General features: G+C 42.2%; 1 protein-coding gene across 24 annotated transcripts in view; it reads left to right on the forward strand.

Annotated features, from left to right (window-relative positions):
• The window catches only part of SORBS2 (sorbin and SH3 domain containing 2), a 203954-nt gene that overhangs the window by 50378 nt on the left and 126037 nt on the right, over positions 1-27539 (forward strand). For 7 of the 24 annotated variants that reach the window (XM_084758906.1, XM_084758929.1, XM_084758908.1 and 4 more), the window contains exons 1-2: positions 17121-17159; positions 23409-23464. The exons of the other annotated variants lie outside the window; for them this stretch is intronic. In XM_084758906.1, coding sequence (XP_084615032.1) covers positions 17136-17159; positions 23409-23464 — 80 coding nt within the window. In that variant the 5' untranslated portion in view covers positions 17121-17135. Of the gene's footprint in view, positions 1-17120; positions 17160-23408; positions 23465-27539 lie in introns of those variants that run through there. 24 annotated transcript variants of the gene reach the window in all.

Genomic DNA, 27539 nt, shown 5'->3' on the forward strand with positions numbered 1-27539 from the left:
AAAAAACAAACCCAAAACAAAACAAAACAAAAACAAAAAACAAAAAAAGCAAAATAAAAACAAACAAACAAATAAAAAACCAAAATTGGAAAAGTTCTCATCTATCTTCTCCCTAACAGTGAATAGTTTATCTCGTGTCTGAGGATAATTATGAATCAACAACCTGATCAACTTGGTGTTATAATAAAAATCACATTTTCAAGGAACTTTGAGTTATCTAAAAATATTAAGAAGCCTCTGAGGTCAAAGGGGAAAAATGACCTAGATAATACCTTGAAGCATATGTTTAGTAAATAAGACCTTCCTAAAAAGTAGCTGTCTGGCATTTTTCCTTGATTTCCCTGAACTCAACAAGAAAAGAGCGAGAGAAATAGAAACTAGCCCCAATGGGACCCCAATAGGTTATAAGCCTATACACTAAATGCAATTTTGCAGGCTGGTCCTGTAAATGTATGCCATGTTCTAGCGCTTGAGGTTTGGAGTGCTTTAAAGAAACATAATTTTGGTGCGTGGTCTGAGGGATCTGCTTTTCGTCAAGATAATAAGCTACTTAAAGTCAGCATCCTCAGCCAGAAGTACAAAACTTCAGAGCATCCTGTTGACAACTGTGAAAAGTTTGCAGGATTAAAAGCCCATAGGCTGTAAATGGCTAGCTTCTGGTTCTAGGAAGGAGAAAGCTTTAACATGGCTAAAAATAATCTTTACGTTTTACAGTGCTACATGTCCTGATGTGAGTAATGCTTGCAGCAGTGTGAACAAGGCAATTGAACGCTGGTGAAGAGCTTGCTTAGGCATCCTTCCTCTGCAAAGCTGTGAGCGAAGAGTTCCAGGGATTGCTTGGCTTGTCGGCCAGCTAGGGATCTAGCTAATCTGTGCCCTATTAAAATTCCTGGATACCTTCGTTTGTTTCTTATCAAGCTGCCTGATTTTTTTTAATAGCTCCTTTAAAGCATTTGTAAAAATCCTAGGCCTTTTTTAATTTTAATTTTTGATTTTGCATCTTAACTGATGTAAATTTATTTCAGATCTGCTCTTCGATTTTCCTGGTTCGATCCCTTCAACCATTGTGGTTAGGTGTGCACTCATGATTTGAAAAGAAAAGGACAACAGGGCATAGGAAGATGGAGCAGGGTATAAAGTGCTTGCTGGGCAAGCATGAGGATCTAAGTTCAAATCCCCGGAACTGACTTAAAACCTGGGTATGACATGCGGGACCATAACCAGAGCCTGGGGGGGGGGGGGAGGTGGGGGCGAGGGGGGGTGGACAGAGACAGGAGGAGCTCCCTTCTATCCCAAATGACGAGTTCTAGGTTCTGTGAGAAACCCTCCATCAATAACTCAAGTGGGCAGTGATAGAGGAAGATACTCAGAGTCAACCTCTGACTTCCAAATGCATGCGTGCGTGTACACACACACACACACACACACACACACACACACACACACACGGGAGCACACCTCCTATACACACATGCACTGCACACACACCACACCTCTACATCACATACACCTAGGAGCACACCTCTTATACACACGTGCACTGCACACACATACCACACACATACATCACACATACATAGGAGCACACCTCTTATGTACATCTGCACTACATACACATACCACACTCATACTTCCCACATACACACACAGGATCACACCTCCTACATACACATGTACCACACACACACAACACACCTATACATCATACACACATAGGAGCATATCTCTTATACACACATGCACCACATATGCATACCACATCCATACATCACACACATACCAATAAATAAACAGATAAATAAATAAATAAAAATAAGATAAAAGAGATGAACAAGCATCAGAATTTGTCCCTACTAAGATATGAGGAGTGAGGTATTTCTCTCAAAAGACGTCTTAAGAGAAAAACAAACAAACAACAAACCCACAAAGATCCCTCTAGTTGTACTATCAAATGATAAGAAAGTTGAAGTCAGAACTTGGGCCCCTGTAATCTGGATTAATGTGTGCTTAGGCCCCTGGTTGATGGTCACATTCGGGCTCTTCAAATTTGTCACTATTTCCAAGCTCAATGTCATTTTCATTGTGGTATCTCTACCTAGTATCTGCTACAAAATATGCCTAGCGTTATTAAGGACCTGGTGGGTTTTTTTTCTTTTTTTTTTTTTTTTACCATATTTTAAGTAGTATATTTTATGGCTAGATAGGTGTCTTTCCTGACTAAATCCTCACATCTGTATATGCCTTGAGGACCCGTTGTTTTCTTGTGACTGTTCCCTTCAGATAGTTTAAAGCAGTGATTCTCAACCTGTGGGTTGTGACCTGCTCCCAAAAGGGTCACATGTCAGATATTTGTATCATAACAGCATCAAAATTACAGGTGTGGAGTAACAACAAAATAATTTTATGGTTGGGGGGGGGGGTCATTACAACATGAGGAACCAACTGTATCAAAGGGCCACAGCATCAGGAGGGTTGAGAACCGCTGGTTTAAAAGATCGTGGGAGGGCAACAGAATCCATGGCCTCACTCCAGGTCACAGTGACGCATCCCCACGTGGAGATGGTGCGTGGGTGGCAATAATCACATCTCATCCGTAACTGTGAGGGGGAGCAAGGATTGTCAATCACCAAGTGGAAGAAAGGCCATGATTTCTGGGAAGAGCAGAAAAGGGAATCTGGGCAGGCCATCTGATTAGCTGGCTCTGTGGATAACTTATGGGAACACAGGGCTGTCCTCTTGACACACAGCCGAGCCAGGACTGTATTTCAAATCAGCATTCTGTTGAGGAAGAGAGCTAAGCATTGATTCTATAGCTGTCAAGTATACAAATGAATGACTTTTTTCCCCCTCCTTGTGATTTAATTGCCAGCGATGATGCCATGCATGTAAATGAGTCCCCTTTCCTCTCCTCCTGGGCACACAGCCAACTCACATCCATCCATCCCTGTGGCTGATACCCAGCCAGTGAAAGTGGTGCACTCACCTATCAACCTGCCTTCCAATGCCTATGTTGCCCCCTTTTTGCCATCAGTTCGTTGGGTTTAGTGTAGTGGGCTCTAAGCACCTCTTATGGGCTGGAGGAACAAGGTGGGAAGGAAGCCTTACTCCTAAATGACCACCAGGGACAGAGGTTTTTGAAGTCCAATGACCTGCATTGGCCATTTCATTTCTCTGGTGTTCAGCCACAGGATCGGGAAATTGTGAGTGTCAGAAGTTGTATAATTTTACACAGTTGGTGAAACCGTAGAACTGCACCACTATAATATAAGTTGTGAGTGATTTTATGATTATGTATGATGTTATATTTTCCACAAATAAATTTTTAAAAGCTTAATGAATAACTTTGAACTAAAACCCTTATACCATAGTGCTATCGCTTGGAAAAATTAAGGGGAAAAATCAGAAAATTGTGCTTTTCTATTCCATTTGAAAGTGTTATAGTTATACATGTACAGTTTCTCTTTTTGTTGACTATTTCTCCCTTCGAGGAGGACTAGTGTAGAAAAACTAAAAGAAGAGTAGAATGGTTACTTTTTTACTCTTAGAGAATTCTTACAAATAATTTTGAAAAATCACCATGAATTTGCTCATTCAAATTTCTAATCAGTATCCTGGTTAGAATTTGTAAAATTATGTTTTGTAGAAAGTACATTTTAACCTTGAACTTCCCAGGGAAATTAAATCAAGCAAAGAAAATGAAAATATCATACTCAGTGCAAAATATGTTGTATGATACTATTCAGAATTTTCCTGATAGTTCTTTTCTTTTCTTTCTTTTTTTTTTAACCACAGCCAGCCAGGGTTGAAGTCCAGACAACCCTTCATCATTGTTAATTGACTCCGAGAAATGAACAATGTGAGTCATCATGTTAAAATGACCACAATTCAAAAACTCAAACTCCCCAAACCCTTTCTTCTCATATTTATGGGTCAGTGTCCTAAAAACAAAAAAACAAAACAAAACAAAAAAAAACCCACAATGGCAAATGCAGAATTGTAATTCATCCATTAGGTCTAATTAGGATCAAATATTCATTATGCACCAGTAATTGCAGTTAGTATACTTCCCAGGATGGAATTGTTTGTGGCTAATGTGCTATAGCAACCCATGGAATAATCATGGCTATATTAAGTCCCCGCCTTGAGGAATGTCTTTCATCTCAGTGGCTGCTTTATTCATTGGGCTGACGTTCCCTGCACAGTCCTAAATGGGGCGTACTCATGCAAATTTAAATATCAAGTATTATGACTACAAAGATAAGCAATATGTTCTTGTCTGATACACATCCATTAGGTACCTCAGAGAGAACACAAATTCCTACACATTTTGTCCTGACTAAATGGGTCAGCGTTCATTAACAGTTTGAAAAGACAAGTGTAAAATGGAGCCACAGCCAGACTTAATTAAATTATTTTCCTTAGTCTTAACTAAAGGTCAGTTCCTACTCACAGTAGCTAGGTGCTCAGCATACCATTGCCTTCTTCCACTGGCATGATTTTGATGGGCTTCCCTTTCAGTTTATTAAGAAAACATGATGAGGCTGACTATGTTCTTTAAAAGCCTAGTGCACTACATAAATAAAGAGAATTCTAACTGCAATAATATTGTTACTTAATTGCATTTTTAATAAGTGCACAATGTTAGCGTGTGCCAACTATTTTGCAGCTAGATGACATAATTTATCTTTAAAGATCTTGCTCTGTTTCCATGGAGATTCTCTGGACTAAGTTTGTTTTTTGTTTGTTTTTTTTTTTCTTTTTTTTTTTCTCCTTTTTTAATTTATTCTTGTTACATCTCAATGGTTATCCCATCCCTTGTATCCTCCCATTCTTCCCTCCCTCCAATTTTCCCCTTATTCCCCTCCCCTATGACTGTTCCTGAGGGGGATTACCTCCCCCTGTATATGTTCACAGGGTATCAAGTCTCTTCTTGGTAACCTGCTATCCTTCTTCTGAGTGCAACCAGGTCTCCCCCTCCAGGGGACATGGTCAAAGGTGAGGCACCAGAGTATGTGAGAAAGTAATATCCCACTCTCCACTCTACTGTGGAGAGTGTTCTGTCCATTGGCTAGATCTGGGTAGGGGTTTAAGGTTTACCGCCTGTATTGTCCTTGGCTGGTGCCTTAGTTTGAGCGAGACCCCTGTGCCCAAATCTGCCTATCATAATATTCTACTTGTAGGCTTCTAGGACCCTCTGGATCCTTCTACTTTGCCATTCTCCCATGCTTCTCTCATCTAGAGTCCCACTAGAATGTCCTCCCCTCTGTCTCAGTTTCCTGGTAAGTGAAGGCTTTTGTGGGACATGCCCGTTGGGCTAATATGCAGATACAAGTGAGTATATACCATTTGAGTCTTTCTGCTTCTGGGTTAACTCACTCATTATGATCACTTCTAGCTCAATCCATTTCTCCACAAATTTCGGGAATTCCTTGTTTTTAATAGCTGAATAGTATTCCATAGTGTATATGTACCACAGTTTCTTTATCCATTCTTCTATTGAGGGACACTTAGGCTGTTTCCATGTTCTGGCTATTATGAATAAGGCTGCTATGAACATGGTTGAGCAAATTTTCTTGTTGTGTGCTGGAGCATCTTCTGGGTATATTCCAAGGAGTGGAATAGCTGGGTCTTGAGGAAGCCCTATTCCCATTTTTCTGAGATAGCACCAGATAGATTTCCAAAGTGGTTGTACTAGTTTGCATTCCCACCAGCAATGAAGGAGTGTTCCTCTCTCTCCACATCCTCGCCAGCATGTGGTGTTGCTTGAATTTTTAATCTTAGCCATTCTGATGGGTGTAAGATGGAATCTCAGAGTTGTTTTGATTTGCATTTCCCTGATGATTAAGGAGGTTGAGCATTTCTTTAAGTGTTTCTCAGCCATTTGATATTCCTCTGTTGAGAATTTTCTGTTTAGTTCCAAGCCCCATTTCTCAATTGGGTTATTTGGTTTGGTGGTGTTTAATTTCTTGAGTTCTTTATATATTTTGGATATTAGACCTTTGTCAGATGTAGGGTTGGTGAAGATCTTTTCCCAGTTTGTAGGCTGTCGCTTTGTTCTCTTGACAGTGTCTCCTGCCTTACAGAAGCTTCTCAGCCTCATGAGGTCCCATTTATTAATTGTTGACATTAATGTCTGGGCTGTTGGTGTTCTGTTCAGGAAGTTGTCTCCTGTGCCAATATGTTCCAGGCTCTTCCCCACTTTTTCTTCTAAGTGACTTAGTGTCTCTGGTTTTATGTTGAGGTCTTTAATCCACTTGGATTTGAGTTTTGTACAAGATGACAAATATGGGTCCTCTCTGGACTAAGTTTGTAATCCTTGGCATTATTAGCATTTTGATCAAATGATGAGTGAGTTCTCTGGCGCGGCATGATCGATACTTTGTAGCATCTTCTCATTTATGAGATGCCAGTTAGCACCTCTCCATAGCCCAGTAATTGCAATCAAAGCTGTCTCCAGATGTCACGTTCCCTGGAAAGCAAAGTCACCGTGGCTGATCCTCAAAATCCTAGAAGGTAAAATATTCCTAAACTTGACCTTAATGCAAGACTGCTTTCGCATTATAGTAGGTATTACTGCCAGTAAGAACCTGTCTCTGCTGTTCCTTGGTGCTGTGATTTTTTTTTTTCTGTGCTTGATGACGTGTGATGGTTAGAATCAAGTGTCAACTTGAGAGATTCTGGAATCTCCTCAGACAAACTTCCAGGTGCAGCAGTGAGAGACACTGAAGGTTAGACTAGCCTCTGTTTGTACCCAACCTAGGCTTGGGTTCAAAGAAGAAAGTGAGCCTAAGCACTAGCATTTACTGTCTCTGCTTCCTCACCATGGATGTAATGTGACCAGCTGCCTCAAGCTCCCTAACACCAACATTTCTCTGCCATGGTGGCCTGTGACATCAAATGAGTAGCTCCTTCCCCCCCCCCCCCAAAAAAAAACTCTTTCTCTCTCAACTTGCTTTTGTCACAATATTTTATCACAGCAACAGGAAAAGCAGCTAGGACATGGCACCTGACATCTTTCTTTGATCTCTTTTCTTTTTTGTATTTCTCTCCTCTCAAGCAACCCTACCTCCTTGCATTCATTTGTACATAGTCATGTACGTATTCTGTCTCTGTTGTGGTTCATATTTCTCTACTTTGTTCAGACTGGCTTAGACTTTAGGACCATTTAGGGAGCTGCCTGACCTCTGCTTTCTCCCTTCAACATTAGAGACACTCTGCACCCAGCAGTTACAAATTTATGTATGAGCGACAACATACACCATTGACACTTATGAATGATACTTTAGATTCATGTTTTTTTTTCCCTTTATGGACCAGAGATAACTTCCCAGCAGGTGAAGAAAAAAGAAATCTTGTCTGAATCAGCACGCCTCATGAGAGCAGAGCAAGAATTCTAACCTCACTCGAGAGGATGCTCCAAGGAACGACATCAGTCCGCCTCAACATACTGTTGCTCTGTAGTGTGCTGATGAGACCAAAGGAGGATTTTGCTACATAACCCTATAAGCAGTCGCCTACCAAGATTAACTACTTCCCCAGTGGGTCCACAGCTTAGCAAGTGTTTATAGACAGAAACTGAAGGCGTAGCACCCAGCCGGTGAGCAATGACCCCTTAAGATTAGTTTCTATGAGTTTTTGTTTGTAAGGATATTAAAAACATGCATTCCCACCCCCACCCCCCAAACCCTTTGCATTGAGGCCATAGCCTCCATTTCTGTATGCTCTGGTTTGTGTAAAGGAGCAATTAAAACTCTTCCATTAATCTGTAAGGTACTCTACTTTGCAGCATTCTGCTGTCATCTCTCAGAATCACCAGACACACCACCTCATAAATGAATACAGGCACTGAACTAATTTATCTCTAGGTTTTCCTTTCACAAAATGTTACTGGCATCAAAGCCCTTGTGCTGTAAGCTTACACAGTTTAATATGCTGATCTCTGTAATTGTGAGCCAAACTGGGCAGGAATCAGACGTCTGCGTAGTTGATTCATTGCTTTTCAGTTCTATCAGGATTTCAGCTAGCTTGCTTGAACTAACAATCTTTCTTTCTTTCTTCTTACACATTCTTTTTCTTTCATTTCTAATACAAAATCAGGCCTCCTCATCTTCTCCCTTAAGGCTCACTCTCAATGGGATATCAGGAAGGCAGGAAGGTCAAAGCAATTAACTCTTCTCCCAATCTCCTGTGTTGCCAGAGGTAGCACAGAGCAGGCGGAATCCTGGGGCCACGTTAGCAACAGCATCAGGGCTTCCTCAGGGTGTGGATCTATGGCATTCCCAGACCCCAGCTCAGCTGTCTTTGTAGCGATTTTCTTCTCAGTTCCCATGGACTAGTTTTTATATCTGGGAAAAATCATCTCAGGACTCCGCCTTCGAAGGGTAGCCAACTGCAGTGATTCCTACTGGTGGTTGTGGGATTCCAAGGTTTAACCCCCAAGGAATCTTGTTCAGGGTCCCTAATTGATGCATTTTAAAATAAAGCTATACCTGTAGCCCACAGAGCCAGGCTCTGAACACCCAACCCTTCCTGTCATCATCACTGCAGAACAGCATTCTAACTGGCTCCTCCTGTGTTTCACCATCAATTCCCCTCTGAAGATACTGTAGGTGTAAGTATATGATGTTGCTTCTTGCAGTAGGGCTCAGAACTTCAGAAGGAGCCAAGGGAATCCCATAGTTATCCAATGCAGCTCTACTTATCCAGTTTAACTATTCTTTTCACTACGAATTAGCAAATGGATAGGTACATTGACTAAAACAAAACAAAAAAAATACCCTCATTATATGAGAGGATTATTTTGAGATGTTCAACCAATTTTCTTTTTGTATGACTAATGTTTCATTAGTAAAGTAATACAGATACAAATTTCATAGTAACCCTGCTCTTACCTTGAGTGTTAGGCTCCTTAGGATTGTCTCTAGGGTCTGCTTGGAAAGCCTAGCCCTACAGAGGTCATCTCCCTCTTAATATACAGGGGCATGTGAGTGACCCCAAAGGGTTTTAGAGTCCTACTACCCAGCTTGCCATATTATATACCATAACATGTAAACATGAAGATATAAGATTGATAGAAACTAAACCCTGAAAATATTTTCAAGAGCATATTGCATAAGCCAAAGTCAGCATGATTGAAGAGTTTTTCTGGTGAATACAGGTGGGACCAAGAATGTAGCTAGTTATTACCAGAAACTCCACTTGGCACACACTGAAGCCCGGCGTGGCATTTCCCATCATTAAAACTTGGCACCAACTAATGGGGTCAAGGTCACATGTCCTGAGAGTGTGCGATTAGATGCTGATTTCCTAGTTTAAGAGAGAGCAAGGCAAACTCAGGGCAAGCCACACAAAATGTACAGAGTTTGCTGCAAATAAAAACAAGCTTTGTTACCAGCTCTTGCCACAGCCTAGACATAGTCAGGATTTCCAGCTACAGACCAAGCAGGTACCAATGGTCCAGGAGACACCACTGACTTGACCAGGGCCTAATTCATCTGTCATGGACATGGTAAACTCTAGCCAAGTACTGATGATCCTAGCACCTCTAGTTGCCTCCAAGAAAGGATAACAATGCCCTTTCTTCAACCTGTGGTTCATGACCACTTTGGGGGCCAAATGATGCTTTTACAGGGGTCGCCTAAGACCATCAGAAAACAGATATCTACATTATGGCTCACAGCAGTAGAAAAATTACAATTGTGAAGTAGCAACAAAAATAGTTTTATGGTTGGGGGGTCTCCAAAACATAAGGAACTGTATTAAATAAAGAACTGTAGAATTAGGACAGTTGAGAGCCACTGTTCTATTGCATTCTTAACCTGACCACACCCCATGGACTAGGAACTTACAGTTTATTCCAATCAGATCACAGCCTGTTTGAACTCACATTCAACCAAAATGAACTTTCTGAACCTACAATAAACTTACATCCTATGTGCAGAGCTTAAGTTACACAATACCTTATTTTGCTTAAACAATAGAAGTTTCATTCTCAAAGTTCTGGAAGCCAGAAAGAAATTCAAGAGGCTGCTGAAGATCAGGGTGCCGGCAGATGCTGTTTTCCCTGTAGCATCTCTCCTTGGTTTGTTAATGTCCCCTAGATAGCTGTTTTCTCACCCACTGTATGAGGTCTGTCTTTATCTGTGTCCTTACATCTATGGAGTAATTTTGTGTGTGTGTGTCCACATTTCCTTTTCTTATAAAGATTCTAGGTAAAATGGGCAAAGGCCAACCTCAATGCTTCATTTAAATTGAATTGTAGAAACCAGAGGCTGACATTGGTGTCTTCTTCAATTTCTCTCTATATCATATTTTGAGGTGGATTCTCTCACTGAACTTGAAGTTCACTGAATTGGGTAGACTGGTCAATAAGTATGCCCTAGAGATCTACCTGTCTCAATATTACCAGTACTAGGATTATAGGTATATCAACTACACCTAGATTTTTTATTTTTATAGGCTGTGAGGGATTGCACTAAGGTCCACATGCTTATATGGCAAGCCCTTTATCTGCTGAGCAATTTCCCCAGCCCTCACCACAGGAATTTTGAGATAAGACAGCTTAGTCTAAAGTAGGTTGTCGCTTGAGGGGAAATGGTGGAGTCTTAGGGAGCCTATAAAATACCTTATACCTGGATCTCATCTTTCATATGCCTAACCATCCATCTATCCAGGCATGGTCATCATAGCTTTAGAGTTGTCCCAGCCACTAGCTTCAGGCTCCATTCCCACTGGTGTCCTCTCATCAGATCAAAGAGACTATGAAGAGCCAGAGAGATCTATCACACTGTGTAAAACAGCCCTGAGAACACGTTTCATGATGGTGTTGGAGTACTCCCAGACAGAAGTGGAAGCATTTGAATTATCTCACCAGGCATTCATCTTTCTATAACCCTTCACGCTACTTGAGTGTGCAGAACACATGGCCCGGCATAAATCTCACAGAACTTCAGCCCTGATGAAAAGCCGCTTGCTCTTTCCCTTCTCCGTGTCTGTCGGCTTGTTATTCTGTCTACGATTTTCCTACACATAGATGGAGGCAGTTAAAGTTTTGCTGATACGTGGAAAGATCAAAAGTAGAGCGGGAAGACATGTTTCTGAGAGCTGGATCTCGCCCAGCTTTTTTGGGAAGGCTGAAATGTGGCAGCCAAAAGGTCATGACCAAAGATAATAACCATAGAAACCAATAGGGTGGGCTTTCATCAAGGCATTCTTCAAGCAGCTTGAGTTGAAATCTTCATATTAGCCTAAAAAAATTAATACATGAAAGAAAAACCAAAAAGAGAATGTTCTTTGTTACTATTATTTAGTGTTTAACCTATGATAGTTACATCTAAATGTAAACTCTCAAGCATTAAGCTAAGTGTTCAATAAGACACAGCCATTATCTATTATTGTATGACTACTCAGTAGGCAGATTTGGAATATCCTGCCATTATCAAGTCAGAATGGTACTACTTGAAAGCAAAGGCTCCATGTGAAAGGTACCTATAATTTCCTTTGGCCCTCCTTGTCTTCATGAATGTTAGTTTAGAGACAATGGTTAACTCTCTATTGCAGAGGTAAATATATATTTTCCAAGATATCTGTCTAATAACATATAAAAAATCAAAATACAGGGCCACTGAGGACCCCTCTTTGCTTTAGGGATGCTTCTGGTTGGACTTGGATTTTTATCTGTCCATGTCCAGGATGATACTGACACCACCTACTTGGCCATCTGTGGTATTGCTCCTTCATCCTACATGTCTGGCTCCCACATCAACTGCTAATGGATGGTAGTGAGGAAATACTCCCTGTATGCCTACTCAGCTCAGAACAACCAGCACCCAATTCTCTCTGCCCTCAGCTGGACTACAATATCTGTTCATGTCCTTATAGATAGGTGGCTATCAAGAGGCCTCTGGTAGCTAGCACAACACCCAAGCTGTCTCTCCTCTCTGAGTTTTCATTCCTAAATAAGACTCACCAAAGCATACTGCCAGTGGTTAACAAGAAAACCTTAATTCACAGTGTAGAGAGGTTTTAGCATTAGGAACTGATTTTGGCAGTCTCTAACATACGATGGCCATTCATCATGACATTAAGCTTGCTATCTCATTGCTGTGTTTTCCCTTATAACAGGTCTATGGTGCCAGTGTGCCAAATATTATTGAATTTGTAAAATGTGTTCTCACTGTTAAGAATCATTCTAATATAATAGCCTTACTGCCACTATCACTTGTCGGCAACTTGTTCCAAGTGAGTACTACTTCCTTAACTGATTTGACCTAAAGAAAACAATGCCTTGAACAATGGTAATTTATCAGTTCTCTCCCATCTCAGTCCAAACCATAAGTTTTCTTTAGTAACACAGAATAGAAAATAGCCAATGGTGTATTTCAATCACAATAATTAACTGTGAACTGATAATCTACTGATGTAATGAAACTGTTGGCATATATATTTTTAGATCTATTTTATTTTGGTTTCTACCCCCCTTCATCCCATTCCCTTCCAACACCTCAGCACCAAGTAGTAAGCAAAGAAGGTTAGTGAAGAGAAGGGTCGTCATATGTCTCTTTACTACTTCCTGCCGGTTAGGGTCATTGGATTCCTCAAGGAAAGTCCAATCTTCATTTCAAGGTATCTGCAACTTCTTCTCGTCAAACTGTATCAACAGTAACTAGGAACAGCAAGGAGGAGCAGGAGCCTTCTTCTTTCTCAGAGCCCCATCTCTCCCTCTGGGCTCTGGAGCTTATTACCTCTCCAGAGTCCTGGGAGTTAAACTATCTCCAGCTGGCAAAGAGCCCCTCTCAGAGCCCACAGGAGGCATAGTTTGCTGCTGTGGGCAATCTCAATCAGCCCCACATCCCACACCTGGGATTAAAACAAGACCATGTTTTACATAACATAAGTGAGTATTTAATGACACCAAAACTTCCACTACGTGGAACAAAGCTGGATTAAAAACCTACCAGTTACCTGGTGCCTCATATTTGACCATGTCCCCTAGAGGGGGAGACCTGGTGGCACTCAGAGGAAGGATAGCAGGTTACCAAGAAGAGACTTGATACCCTATGAGCATATACAGGGGAGGAAATCCCCCTCAGGAACAGTCACAGGGGAGGGGAATAAGGGGAAAATTGGAGGGAGGGAAGAATGAGAGGATACAAGGGATGGGATAACCATTGAGATGTAACAAGAATAAATTAATAAAAAATGTAAAAAAATAAAATAAAATAAAAAACTACCAGTTACTTTAAGGAATCTGGGAAAGACCACATTGGACTCATTGTGATTTCAAGTGCCACATGAGTGCAGTAACTTATGCCATGGGAAACATTGAAACTTCTGTCCCTCATGTGATCACAGTCTAACACTACAATTATAATAGTGTCCAACCTCATGAACTTTTAGGAAGTAAAAGTTGGGGATTACATAACAAAAATGAAGGAAAAGGAAGGAAAATCCATATTGCAAAGCTTGCATTGTGCAACCATGTATGGACACCTGAAGCTTGTACAACATGAAATCTGTGGGGTGTGGAGGGCAGCTATGGAAAGTAACTCTGTAGATTAATATGTTTTGGGAGCTACACACAAATTTATAAGATACTTCGATAATACATAAGAAAGGCAATAAATCATTGTATATAACTTTATGTATGGTTTCATATTCATCACCAAAGGGAACCATGGGATAAGCAAGTGCAATGCCCACTTTTGCTGTAACATGCTAAGAGATTATCTGGGTTTGGTCATATTAGGTAGCCATTTGGAAACTAGTTGGGAAAATTTTTGCAAAACCAAAGGGAAACCTAAGCTTGATCCCCAGTTGAACTATTGATAATGAAATGGGTATGCCAAATAGGAAGATAGCCTATGATACTACAATTTTAAGCTCAGCTAAATACATTGGGATCAAATTCATTGCCAACAACAAATTTCCTTCAAGCCACAAGTTGCAAAACTAGCCCTGCCTCACCAGAATGCTCTGAAACACTAAGACATGAAGATGTGACTTAAGGATGACCGTGTACCTAATAAAGAGTGACACAGAGAGCCTCCACCCTGCCGTCTTTCTGACCTTAAGATCTGAAATTCAGATCTAGGTTGCTTTGGTAGATGGGTGCAAACAAGATGTCTCCCCAGGGAACTGAGTTCTTGCCAGCCAACACCAAAGGGCTCAAAGCTATAAGATGCCATGCTCTGTGAGGCTCATCTGTTAAAGGGATGCCCGCCGAGGCTGGGGCTGTGCAGGTGGGCAGAGCTGGTAGACAGGTTTAGCCTCTATATGACTGGACATGCGTCACTACATCAACTAACATGGGCTAAGGCTCAGGGGATCCTCAGAGCCTACTTAATGTCGGTTGTGCATGGGAAATAATTCTTCCTCCCTGCATTCCATCTATTTTCTCTCCTTTTTATTATGGTGGGCTTTGTGTTTTATGGGAACACGGGGATGGTATTCACACTCACACGTGCACACATGGAGTACAGAAGTGATGTCAGCAAATATGAAGACATCTCCATCACTCTCCACTTTATTTATTACGAAAGGGAATCTCACCAAGCCTTCACCTGACACGCTGGCTAGACTGGCTGGCCACCAAGCCCTAGGAATCCTCCTGTCTCTGCCTCACATCTCTGGGATTACAGGCCCATTCTTTGACATTGGCTTTTTACGTAGATTCTGGGCATTTGAACAGAGAGGTTCATGTTAAACAAGAACAGAGCTTCATTTGCATGCTAACCCCTGTCATTGCCTTAGCCCCAGTCTTTATTTATTATTTTGGCCTAATCCAGTTTAAACCTTGACTAAGCCTTTATTTTTATGGCTCTTATTCTAAATAGCTCTTGAGAATTTCCCACAAATCTGAGGCACAATGGTATGCAGGTTTCATGGATTATGTTATATGATCCCCAAAGTAAACTGCAATGGAATTTAAACACCATGTGTGCATGGACCCTAGTTTTCTCTGGACATCTCTGGTCCTTTTTGCTTGGAAATTAATTAGGAACTCAATGAATACTGAAAGAATAAATGGTCAATGAATGAATGGAAGAGCAACTTACAAAATCTATACTATTGTTATTTCTATTTTGTCCTGCACTGAGTTATGTGGCCAATTTGCCAAGACAGATCAGCTCCACGGTTATGCTGATGGTGTGTTGGTTTTGGCCTTTTGTTGTTGGCGGTGGTTGATTGGTTGGTTGGTTGGTTGGTTGTTGGTTGTTGGTTTTTATTTCTTTTCTACCTTGGATATTTAATAGCCATCAAATGCTAGCCAACTGGCTTGAACTAGGTCCTTGGTGTTGTTTAAACTCTATGCTGAAACTGTTTGACATAAGACAAGGGCCCGGAGACCCAGACATTATTGCCTTCACCAAATATTAATGGGGAAAAATAAGGCAGTAGGATAAGTTAAACTGGGATAAAGAGGCTGAGGAAACCAAGGTAGGCAAATTGAGAAAGTCAGGACAAGCCTCTGACTCAAGAAACACTAAAGGCTGCCCAGGCAAAGGGTTTCTAAAAAGCAGGATGGAAGACAAAATAAATATAGACCAGGGTTAAATGGTGCACAGGGTGGGGCGAAGGAGATGTGTATCTTAATAGTTACCAGCAAGGCCAAGCTTGGTCTGCTGTCAACTCTCCAGGGTATGATTTGTGGCTGGTAATCAAAACAGATAATGAAAGCAGAAACGGATTTTTCAGTTCACTTCATGCTGTGTCCAGAGAAGACGGCAAGCAAAGGAGCAGAATGAAGGGGTGAGAAGGAAGGTCAGGCCCAGGAGAGGCTTCTGCTTAAAGTGTAAGAGGCACAAGAGAACCAAAGAGCCTTTATGCTTTTTTTATACAGAGTGTTAAAGACTTCAAATGGTGTTTTCAGTGTGTGTGTGTGTGTGTGTGTGTGTGTGTGTGTGCATGTGTGTATATGTATGTATATGTGTGTGCATGTATGTGTGTGTGTGAATGTGTGTGTGTGTGCGCGCGTGCGCGTGTGCTCGTGCATAGGATTACATCATGTCTGCATATGAAGTAGTTGCTGCACATCAACACTAGATGTCTTCCTCAATTGTGTCTCCACCATTTTTTTTTTTTGACAAGATATCTCATTTAACCTGGAACTCACCAATTAGATTAGACATGCCAGTTAGTGATCCCTAGGAATCCTCCTGTGTCTGACTCCCAGGCAGGAATTGTAGGTGCCTCACTGCCATGCCTGGCTTTGTACATGGGTGCTGAAAATCTGAACTCAGGTCTTCACACAGCATGCCAAGCACTGTACCAATTAAATCCGCATCCTCGGCCCTTGAGGTGATGATTTTCTTCCTGACTTTGTTTGTATTTTGCATACTTATGATCATGGATAGTGCTATATTTAAGCAAGAAATGGACCATAAGTCTCAGCTTTGCAGCTTTCACACATTTTCTATACGTCTTTGGGCTCAGAGCATAAGGCAAAATATTAGTGTGTGTGTGTGTGTGTGTGTGTGTGTGTGTGTGTGTGTGTGTGTGTGTGTGTAATCAGTTCTTGTCTGAGTCACTGTTATATACTCGGGCCTTTCAGCGTCACTCTTTGCTGTAGCACAGCCTGCGTGACTTTCCAGTCTTTATTGCGCCATTTTCTAGCTTTCTTTATGCCACAGCCAGAGGACATTCTGGTGTTGAAAATTACCCTTTGGCAAAAGCAATAAAGAAAACCCGAACACCATAATGAGTACAGTTTTGCCCACTCCAAGTGACATTCCATAGGCTCACATTTCTGTGCCAGAGGGATCCTAGCAGGCGTGCATATGTTTAGCTTCCTGCCATTTATGAAAATTGAACTAAGCGGTGCCCTGTGGCCACAGTGATGAATGCCCTGACAGCATGTGTACACTGCATATGCAGCCGCTTGTCAGTCCAAGACAAGCCCCCTTTGATGAACGGACAGGACCGTACTTCTTTCTGCTCCCTTTCTGTATAAGACTCACACCGAGGATTTGTGTTTCTGTCCGGAGCTCTGGGTTTCCATCATTTATTTTTTATAGCGCCGACACTAAACCAATTGCAGCAAACGAAGGGTATTATTTCGGACTTGGTGCATCACGGTGCCGATTTGCTGTTCCTAGGAGGCACGTTTGCTCAGTTGGGTTCTTATCACGTTCGTCATGGGAGACCTGGCTCCACAGAACGTAAGTGTTTTTGAGGTGCTTGGTAATTTCCATAATGTAAATGCTTGATTTCCTACACGCATGGCGGGGGAAGGGGTTTGTCAAAGTAAGATGCTAGAGGGATGCTAAGGTTATTGATGGGATTCCTGAGGGGGGGAGGGGGATAGGACCAGCAGAGTGAAGACAAGTAGCAGACAGGGTCACACCCTCTTGTTTCTCAGGAGACAGCTAAGTTTTGAGAGATGTTTGGTTGACCTGAACAGCTGTACGGTACTTCAAAGACAGATCACCATGTGATTTCAGAAACGTTTATATCTTCTCAGTTTTAGGTGCTCTCTAAAAACAGTAGGCCTGCAGTTTTAGGCTAAAAGCGGGAGTAATAAGGACTTTTGAAATAGGATATTTGAAAAGAACCGTTTATAAGGAACTAGATACGTTTTCCCCACCCTTGAACACAAACACCCTTTCACACACCAACAAAATGACAACAGCGGAAAAGAAACCAACTAACCGGTAATAACATTATGCACCAGCTTAGCAGTCTTTTTGCCTGCAGTGGGCTTGCTGGGAGTGGCTGGCTAATCATCAATAACAAATGTTAAACTTTGAATCTGCAGCACCTCACATCCATAATAGCTTTAGGAGAGAGAGCACATTTGGCTTATTTCTCTATGAATATTTAGCACGTTTCCGATGTATAAATATGGCTGCTTTTTCAAGCATCATTCCATTTTGCCCTGTTTCCAACTTTCAAGGCTCCTTACTCAGCTTTTCAACTTTGTAAATGTGATTGCCATACGGAGCTGGTAGAAGATAAAATACTCAAGCAACGCACGCAGGTTGCTATTTTCCAGTGCTCCCGGCTTCACCCCAAAGCCCGATCCATACGACACTAGAGGAGGAGTGGAAAAGGTCAGCTCCAGGTGGCTTTATCTGCTTTCTATTAAACCTGACAGCTAATTTGCAAGTTCACACTTTTTAAAAACTAGGGTTCTTGAAACCCTGGCAGCTGAACCCTCACAACTATGTACAGAGAAAATGGAGCCCAGAGAGTACCCTTGTGTTAAGGCACTAGCCAAGATATTACTATGGTCAAAGACAAATTAATTCTCATCTAATGCTTTCTAGTAAAAAAAAAAACTGAAAGGAAAAGTAAGAAGCCTTACGAAACAAGCCAGAACTTTCCATTGAGAGTCCCACATGGAATTCAAAACTTCTCATTTCGTCTGAATTCACAAAGCCATCCAAGCAAGAATTCTTCTTTAGACCCACTGATGGGATGCTTCAAATGCCTTTTCTATATAAAGATGTGTTTAATCAGATAGAGCGAGTGACACTTTTATAACCCAGAAAAAAAAGTATTTATTCTTGGAAATGCAAAAGGCCTTGTACATGTGGCCAGATATGGGAAAAAATATATTTAGGGGGTGACATTTTTTGGCATGAGATAGAAAGCAAACAGTTTTCTTATGAAACACTTGGCAAAGCAGAATCTTAGAGCTGTTTCTAAACTCGTCCATTTGCAAAACCTCACAGGCTGTTTTGCTGTCTCTGCTATGGGAGAAGGAAAATCCCTTGGCTGGAATGGGCTGAGTCCTGTTGCTTTGCTTCTGCTGATGGGAATTAGTGAAATTAACTAGACTCCTGTTGAAATGTCTAGCCTGTCATCAGTTTTGTATCAAAATGAAAACACATGGCACTGGCAGAGAGAAGCCAAAAGAGACACGTCTCAAAAACTATTTGAACAATGCTTGAAGGTTAGCGACACAATCATTGAGTTACACACACACACACACACACACAGAGAGAGAGAGAGAGAGAGAGAGAGAGAGAGAGAGAGAGAGAGAGAGAGAGAGAGAGAGAGAGCTTTAAATTTCCTTCTAGAGCCAGAATACAACAGACTCTACACTCCAATCTTGGCGCCTTTCTTCAGAAGGCGTGCCACCCTCATGGACAACCTCAGTGGCCTGGGCTTGAGGCTTATGGTGCTGGGAAGAAATTAAACATCTGTATTTTTAGAAAAAGTATCTTGGCGGAGTTAAGGACACAAGACAACGAATATAAGCATACCCTGACCTTAAATGTGGCTACTGTGTTCTTCCAGACCAGCGTGGTATTTGCTTGGTGGATGTTGCACCTAACAGCCCTCCTTGAGTAAATGACAAGTGGAGGCAGATGTGGCAGGAGGTGGGGGTGGGGGAGGGTAGGGGGTGGGGGGGGGTGGGGGGGAGTTGAAGGGTGAGGGCGGGAAGAACATGGAAATCACAGTGCCCTCAGTTTTCCTCCTCTCTGTCATTTTCTTTTGGTACTTCCTATCTCACAGTGCAGTATAGTCCCTACAGCCATGTTCACAGAGATCACTGAGGAGCCTTTAAACTTGTTCTGGATTAGAAACAACTGTACTTATGCGTCCTGGGGGCGGGGTCAACACAGACTGTTTCTGTAATGCGGAGAGGGGCACGGGCAGGTTTGTTGACTGAGCAGAGGCTGCACTGGTAAACTGCGTTCTGTTTTCCTCAGAGATGAACATGAGTCTTGTAGGCAGAGCTTAATTTTATAGAAACGTTGTTCTGTCAGTGCAGAAAGACTTTAGGTTTCTCATACCTTTTCTGGCTATATAAAATGTTAATCCCCACACCACAAAAATATTAGATCTTCACAGGGGTAAGGCTGGCTGATGTGTGCTGGGCCTCTCATATCAGAATCAACACTGCCACACCCTTTGGGTCTTCTAGGACATTGATTAGACCGATGTAAAGTTTTGTGTGTGTGTGTGTGTGTGTGTGTGTGTGTGTGTGTGTGTGTGTGTGTAACAGACAGACAGAGAGAGAGACAGAGACAGAAACAGAGACAGTGATGGAGAGACAGAGAGAAACAGAGAAAGAGTCCCCTCTTTCTCCATTTCTAAATTGATTTTAATGTCTCTTGAACTATGCCTTTATTCCCAGGCCAGGTCTCCTTCAACAGCTCAGGCAATCCAGGGAAGGCAAAGGCACCCATGATTGCCATTGATTGAGGTGACCCACCCCCAAACTCTTGGTGGGCCATTTGTCTCCACCACCTCCCTCTGTCCACCAGTTTTGGGGAGAGGTCAAGGGTCAGAGTTGGGTCACTGCAGTTCTTTTGTCGGCAGCTGTTTTAAGTTCCAAAACCTGAAACCCAAAGGCAGTGGAAATTCTAAGTACGGCTGCCAGTTAGAGCAATCACTGGGAAATCTACCTCCGTTCTCTCTCCTCTTAATGAACAGTGAGAGAAGTGTCGCTTGTAAAGCACAGACATAATTAGAGAAAAGGGGGACACCGTGGGCAGGTGTCACAATGCCGAATCCTTACCTTGGTTGTCTTTCTCTCCAGCGAAAATGGTTAGAAGCTCAGGTGAAATAGGTACTGCTAAGAGCAACCCACAGCTAAGGCATTTTAATCATGTGTTACTTGACATGTTCACCTGGCATTTAAAAATGTCAGCTCAACAATAAGACAAAGGGGCAAACTGTGCCAATGATCATGCTTGCATTGGGTAAAGTGAAACAGGCTTGTTTGTTGAAAACATTTCTTTTTACCATAATATGGACTATTAGGTTTTTTTTTTCAAGTCTGTGCTGAAGATGAGATGTTGCATAGGGAGTATCTTTTGAAATTCTGGTGGATTTTTAGAAAATAAGTAGCAAAACAAATAAGTTAGCCTTAAGCATAGTCCTGGAAGGGCCGGGTACTAGCAGGTGGGTTGTGGCCCTGAACTGAAGACCCTTAAGAATAACCCTGGGAAACTAACGGGGTTGGTGCCATCCACGTGCCTGTAGCTAAATAAGCACTCACTTCATCAAACGGGTACTTTGTTTGGATTCTCATTTCTGTACTTATTATATAAGTGTTGTTAGCGTGGACGGCATTGATTTGAACTCTCCTCAACTCCCTGCTCCCCATTTCTCCTCCCCTTTCCCTCGGCTCTTACGTTCTCTGATGAGGAACCCACAGCTACCCAGACACTCACATCATTCCGTAATGCTCTCAAGACTCACGTAACAGGAACGCCCAGTTCTTGCGTGTAATGTACGCGTGACTTAGGAGTAAGCATGCCTTGTTGTCGTTTAATAAAAGACTGGACTTGCACCATAACGTCTTCACCATTAGCCATTTTGAGGACGATATGACTTCAAAAATGTATAGAAAGTTGGTCTTCACTGTCTCCATCCCCAAGCTCTCAAGAGGCCATGTTGACAAAAAGTGCCTAGGACCACTACAGCAGCTCTTTTTATGGCAGTGGGAATGACTCCGTGCCTGAGCACTACTTTCAAAGCCAGGCTGTTGTTGTATGGGAGAGCCACCTCACCACTGAGGCCTGAGTAACTTAGCATCTAACTGTGACCCTATTTCCAATTTGTAAAAGAGAGAACAGCAGGTCCCATTTGTCTGCTATTGGAAGCATAGCCGGGTTTAATGGGAGAGCTTGGGGAGAACCTTTATGGCGTAGCAATTTCGATAAGTGCTAGCTGCAGGTAATACTATGATTATCTTATGGTGAACTCAGCAACACAGGAATTGTGTTAAAAAAAAATATTAAGCTCTATTTTCCAGGCTTGCCTATTAATTGTTACTGTTAAATGAGTTTAATTTTTTTCATGACACATGCGCAGAATTTTGGATGTCTGTTAATAGACTGTACTTGTCTGCTCTATGTTAAAAGGACAAAGGTGCACACACTTGTGGACATACATACTATCAAATATTTCAGTGATACAGTATAGGGATTAACAAACATCTAACACAGAAGCAGATGCAGTTTTAGTGGGATTAATCGCCCAGTGGTATTTGCAAACAGGTCGTTTAAACAAGAGTGAAGCCTGGAAGGGATTTGGGGCAGAGCTGCGTGTGCATGCTTGCACGTGCCATGTCGCTTGCTTTTCAGAGTAGTGCACTGTAGGAAAGAAATGCTTTCTTCCCAGTTCGCAGATACCTGCAGATAGTATTCTGCCCAGAAGGGAGAAATAATTTATTATAAATCATCTGGAGCAAGTGTCCTAGGGTGTCAAAATGATTTGTTGCTGCTACGGGAATATCTATCTACAGAAACACATATTGCTGCTCACCATGAAGTCAGAGACATTGCTAAAAATGGGCTGATGTAGAGTGTGGAAGAGAGAAGTTCCTTCTAGCTGCAAAATACTCAATACCATTTCCCATGACCATAACCTTTGTCTCAAATTTCCACTGCAGGACTCAACCTTGTATTTAGAAAACCTAGACACTTGATTCAAATATCTTATGATTTACTTTAAAGGAGAGATGGTTCTGCCTGTGTTGGGACATTAGAGAGCCTTATACAGTCAGATGAGCCAAGGCACTCTTGTACATTGCAGAGACTTACATCCCTGAAACATGATTTGCTCCGACCCCTGACCCAAGACAGGGTTTCTCTGTATAGCCTTGGCTGTCCTGGACTCCCCTTGTAGACCAGGCTCGCCTTGAGCTCAGAGATCCACCTGGCTCTGCCTTCCCAAGTGCTGGGCCCGGCTCAAAAGGGGATTTTCAATGAGTGAGTGTGTAATAATAAAGGAAAGATATTATTGAAGACAAGGAACAAAAAGTAACCTTTATCTTTAGGGGGCAGGGAGGTGTGGTAGCACCCAGAGGGGCCATCAGGGAGAGCCCTGTGGAGTTGCCTCCTTCTTACAGCCCTGTATCCCTCTCTTCTCCTGTCCCACTCTACACATGTTTAAAACAGGCTGGAAAAGCTCAGAGGAGTCTGGGATGCACATGAACAGCATGGTCCTTGCTACCACGGAACAGTCCATGGTTCCATTTTATGAAAACCCCGATCAGTGGTCACAGAAATCTTTTTGAGAAGAAAGTTTGCATTAAATAAAGACCAAGAAGAAAGGGAATGAATAAGTAAGACATGTCAGGGTCTATGACAGTCAATATTACTTGCTTTGTGATCATCTAATGTGACCCGGAATAAAACAGCCCTACTTTACTAACTTCATATAATGACTGAATACAGGCTAGTTGTGGGATGTGACGTGACACACTCACGACAACAAATGTGTTTGCACAATTTCCTTTCAACGTTTTGTTTTTTGTTGTTGTTTTTTTTTGTTTGTTTGTTTGTTTTTTGTCTGTTTTTGGGAATCGAACATCAAGCTTTGTAAAGAACAAAACACACCGTGACAGTGTTAGGTGTCTGCCTGGTTAGACCTCACTGGTGTTCTGGTGATTTTGCAGCTGATGAGCGGATCCCATCCACCCATTCATTGTAACATTTCTCTTCTAGAACCAGAATAGGACAGACTCATATACCATTGTGATCTGGGTGCATTTCTTCAGAAGGTATGCTGCCCTCGTTGGGGAACCTTGGTGGCCTGGGCTTGGGGCTCATGGTGCTGGGAAGAAATTAAATGCATGTCTTCTACTACAATATATCTCCATGAAGTCAAGGATATAAAAATATAAGTGTACCCTGACCTCTCGTTGACCTTTACCTCTATTATTCCCGGAAGAACATCTACCTTGAGATTTTTTTCCCAGGCACCTCTTTTTAAGTTGATTCAAAAGAGGCCCCTAGGGGACATCAGAGGTGAGGGCACGGTCTCAAGGAACTTCTTTTTTGCTTAGTGATGATTTTTTGTTTATTGAGGGGTGCTAGGGGTGGAACCTAGGATCTTGTACACGCTAGGTAAGCACTCTGCCACTGACTCACATCCCAAGTACATTTAATGAAATACCTTGAGTGGGTTGCTGAAACTCCGAAAGGGTAACTGAGCTCCACCCTTGTCCTAAAACGGTCTCCATTCTCACAAAGATGCCAGTGAGAACAGAGGCGTCACCATCCTCAGGAATGTCCACTTCCAGTGTCCCACCTCACTGCAGGCAGTGTCAGGTGACCTTGTCGGTTACTGACTGGAGGAGATTTGCGAAGTGTGCCATGTCGTGCCCTGCTAGAGATCTACCTCGCATGATGTGACTTTCTCCATTGAAAGGCCATTTGAATTTCTAGTACTAACTTCCTGCTGAATTTAATCCATGGTCTTCATTATAAACTGTTAGAAAATCCAATGCCCACTGTAATGTACTTGATTCTTCCCTATTAACTGTAGAAGTGAATGCCCTTACCCATCTTCCACCCAAAGAGAACACAGAGATGGTCCAGTCTTATGCCTGCCTCCCTTTCCCACAGTGTGGCACTGGGAGTACATCTCAACAACAGCAGCAGCAGCAGCAACAACAACAACAACAACAACAACAACAAAACTTCTCGCCTTTCTCAACATCACCCATTTTAAATTCACTCCTTATTGCTCAATACCGCAAATGTTATGACCCAAAGCCAAACACCCTCCTCTCTAGCCCTTTTTCATTTTTAGAAATTTGGAAACATAACTGCTTTAGCTAAAGATCTTCTTACTCTCCCAATAGTCAGTCTAAACAAGATTTCATATTAAGAGTCAAAACATTTCGAATGACTGGTGGGTAATTGTGAATATAAACGAGGTAAGAAGGAGGCTACCAGTTACAGCTATGGATAGCCTTTGCGATATGTCTAATTTTTAGCCAGCCTGAAGTTGCACCAGGCCCTGCCCTCAGGTGGAACTCAGACATCAAGATCATGTCACAGACTTCTCTTTTGGTTGTGACTTCATCAGTTTTGTTGTTGTTGTTGTTGTTGTTGTTGTTTACCTCTAAGACACTTCAGTTAATAACGACCATGAGGATTTTAACTTTTTATTTTATTAATCATTAACTTACATCCTAGTTATAGTTCCCTCCCTCCCTGTTTCCCCTATTTCCCCTCCCCTACTCCTCAGAGAAGGAGAGCAACACTCCACCCCCCAACATAACAACTCACACCAGGACTGAGCACATCTTCTTCCTCTGAGGCCTGGCAAGGCAGCCCCACCAGGAGAAAATGATCAAAAAGCAGGCAAGAGAGTCCATGTCAGATTCCACCTTCACTCCCCTTACTAGGGGACCCATTTGAGGACCGACTGCCCATTGGTTACATTTGTGTAGGGGGCCTAGGGCCAGGCCATGCATGGTCGGTCCTTTATTGGAGCTTTAGTCTCCAGAGACCCCACCTGGGCCCTGGTCAGTTGGCTTTGTTGGTCTTCTTGTGGAGCTCCTGTCTCCTCTGAGTCCTTCTATCCTTCTCACTCTACCACAAGACACCCTGTGCTCTACCCAGTGTTTGCCTGTGTGTATCTGCATCTGTTTCCATCAGTTGCTGGGTGGAGCCTCTGAGAGGACAGCTGTGCTAGGCTCCCATCTGCAAGCAGAGCAGAGCATCGTTAATAGTGTCAGGGGTTAGCTGTCTCCCATGGGGTGAGTCTCAGGTTGGGCCAGGCATTTGTTGGACATGAGCAGAGATTGAGGGTTTTAATTCAAAGATAATTCCAAATGTTTTCTTCACGCCGCTAATACTCTGATTTATATTTAAGTTGTTGGAAAGTCAAAACTAGGCATCAGTATTCACTTCTGTTTGGACTGCGTATATTGTATTATATCACATTTTAATGTTCAGGGTTCATCACGACGTACTTTAGTGGTGATAATATAAAAATTCTACGGGTTATTTTAAATATTTAAAAAGCCTGTGTTCTTGCTGCTTGTTCATGGCAACCATTCTCTGATACTCTACTTGTTACTGGTGACTCCTGCCCACTGATACTTCCCAGTAGAGAGAATGCACTTTTTTTTTAAACCACATATGCCCTTAGCCTCAGCACTCTGAAGCCCTCCGTACAGCTTCTATTGCGATTTCCTGGTTTTTCAATCATTCCCTCAACTGGCCTCCAGAATTGGAAAAGGACAGGAGCCTCATTCCTTTGGGGTCAAGATTCTGGCTACTAGGGTCATCTTGCTTACTAACTCCCCGGCTTTTGGACTCTTCCTCTAAAATCAAGAAATATTAGATACCACGTATCTAATTCACCACTAAGGCATCTTCATAAGTCTACCTTCATCCACCACATGCAGTGTTGATTTCCTTACTTTTCATGAGCCCCTGGGTCACATCGGTTAAGTCACAAAAGACCTGCAGTCTATACTTGTGCCAGGAATTCATTTTCCAAGCCTTGAAACAAAGTACAATCAACTGGTAACTCCATTGTCTCCCCATTTCCAAGTCTAGAACTTGGAATCAATGAGTTAGAAGAAGTGTGTTGCCTCTAAGACTCTTTTATGGGGAAAATCCTCCCCTGCTTTGTCTAAGGCCCTCGTAACTTCTATCGATGCCAAGGCTGAGGTGACAAGATCATAGGCTCAGCCTCGGTGGTCATCCAAGTCCTCCTTCAAGACTGCTTTGTGAACCTCGGCATCCTCCCTCCCTCATGTCCTCCTGTGGGACAGCCTACTCACTTAACTTTGTATCTGCAAGGATGCTATTTCTGAATAAGGCCACCTTCATGGCCACTGAGTGTTATGGATGCTGACTTCACCATATCTTCTGGGATGTACAACTCATCCAGCGACAGCCACTCTTAGGCCTGGAGTCCTCTCCACCAGAAAAACAGCTTCAATGTATCTACTTCAAGTTTGAAGTTTATCCTTCATCTCCCAAACTCAACTGTACTTTCTTCCACACCCGTACAGCTAATTTGTTCTGCAAAATCCAGAGATGGGCTTGGGAATCTGGTCCAGGCTCTCTTTGAGCAAAACTAACATATGGAGGACTAGAGGAGTAATCTTCCCTCAGTGTCACCCAGGCATTGAGTCTCTCAGATCACGTGTGAACTCCTAAAGAATATATGAATATACATATATGTATGTGTGTGCACGCATGCATACATATATATACACAAGCTGTGAGTCTATATATGCATATATACATATATATGTGTGTTTACAGCTTGTTTTCCCCCAGGTGCTATGAATCTCCTTGTAATAGATCAACTCTTTCTGTCATACTTAGATGCTCTTCCTATTCACACACTGTATCTAAGATAATCCTCCAACAGGATAGAGTTTTCTCCCTCCTAATATGGCCCTTGATTGCCCTGACTTTGGAGGGCAAGGAAATGCCCTGAAATTCTTTGCTCTCATGCAAACAATTTAGAAGGTCATTGGTCTCCACTGAACTTTCCACCTTTTCTGATGGTTTATTTTGTATAGGAAAAATTTTACTTCCTCCATTGTTAAGTCAAGTTTTTTGTACATGTGCATGTCTTTTAAGAAAGGTTACTCATCAGGACACAGGTAGAAGATTGTAGAATTTGTTTTCCATTGTTTCAGTCAGTAAGAATCTTTGTGATGTTCTTAGTGTACCTGCAGCATGAAAATATGGATACATGGTTAGATGGATGTGTGAGTACATGAGTGTGTGGGTGGATGGACAGACAGACAGACAGATAGGTAGATGATTAATGGCAGATAGATAGGAAGGTAAGTAGGTAGGTAGGTAGATAGATAG

Source organism: Acomys minous (assembly GCF_964271855.1).
Source record: "Acomys minous genome assembly, chromosome: 15".
Lineage (NCBI taxonomy): Eukaryota > Metazoa > Chordata > Mammalia > Rodentia > Muridae > Acomys > Acomys minous.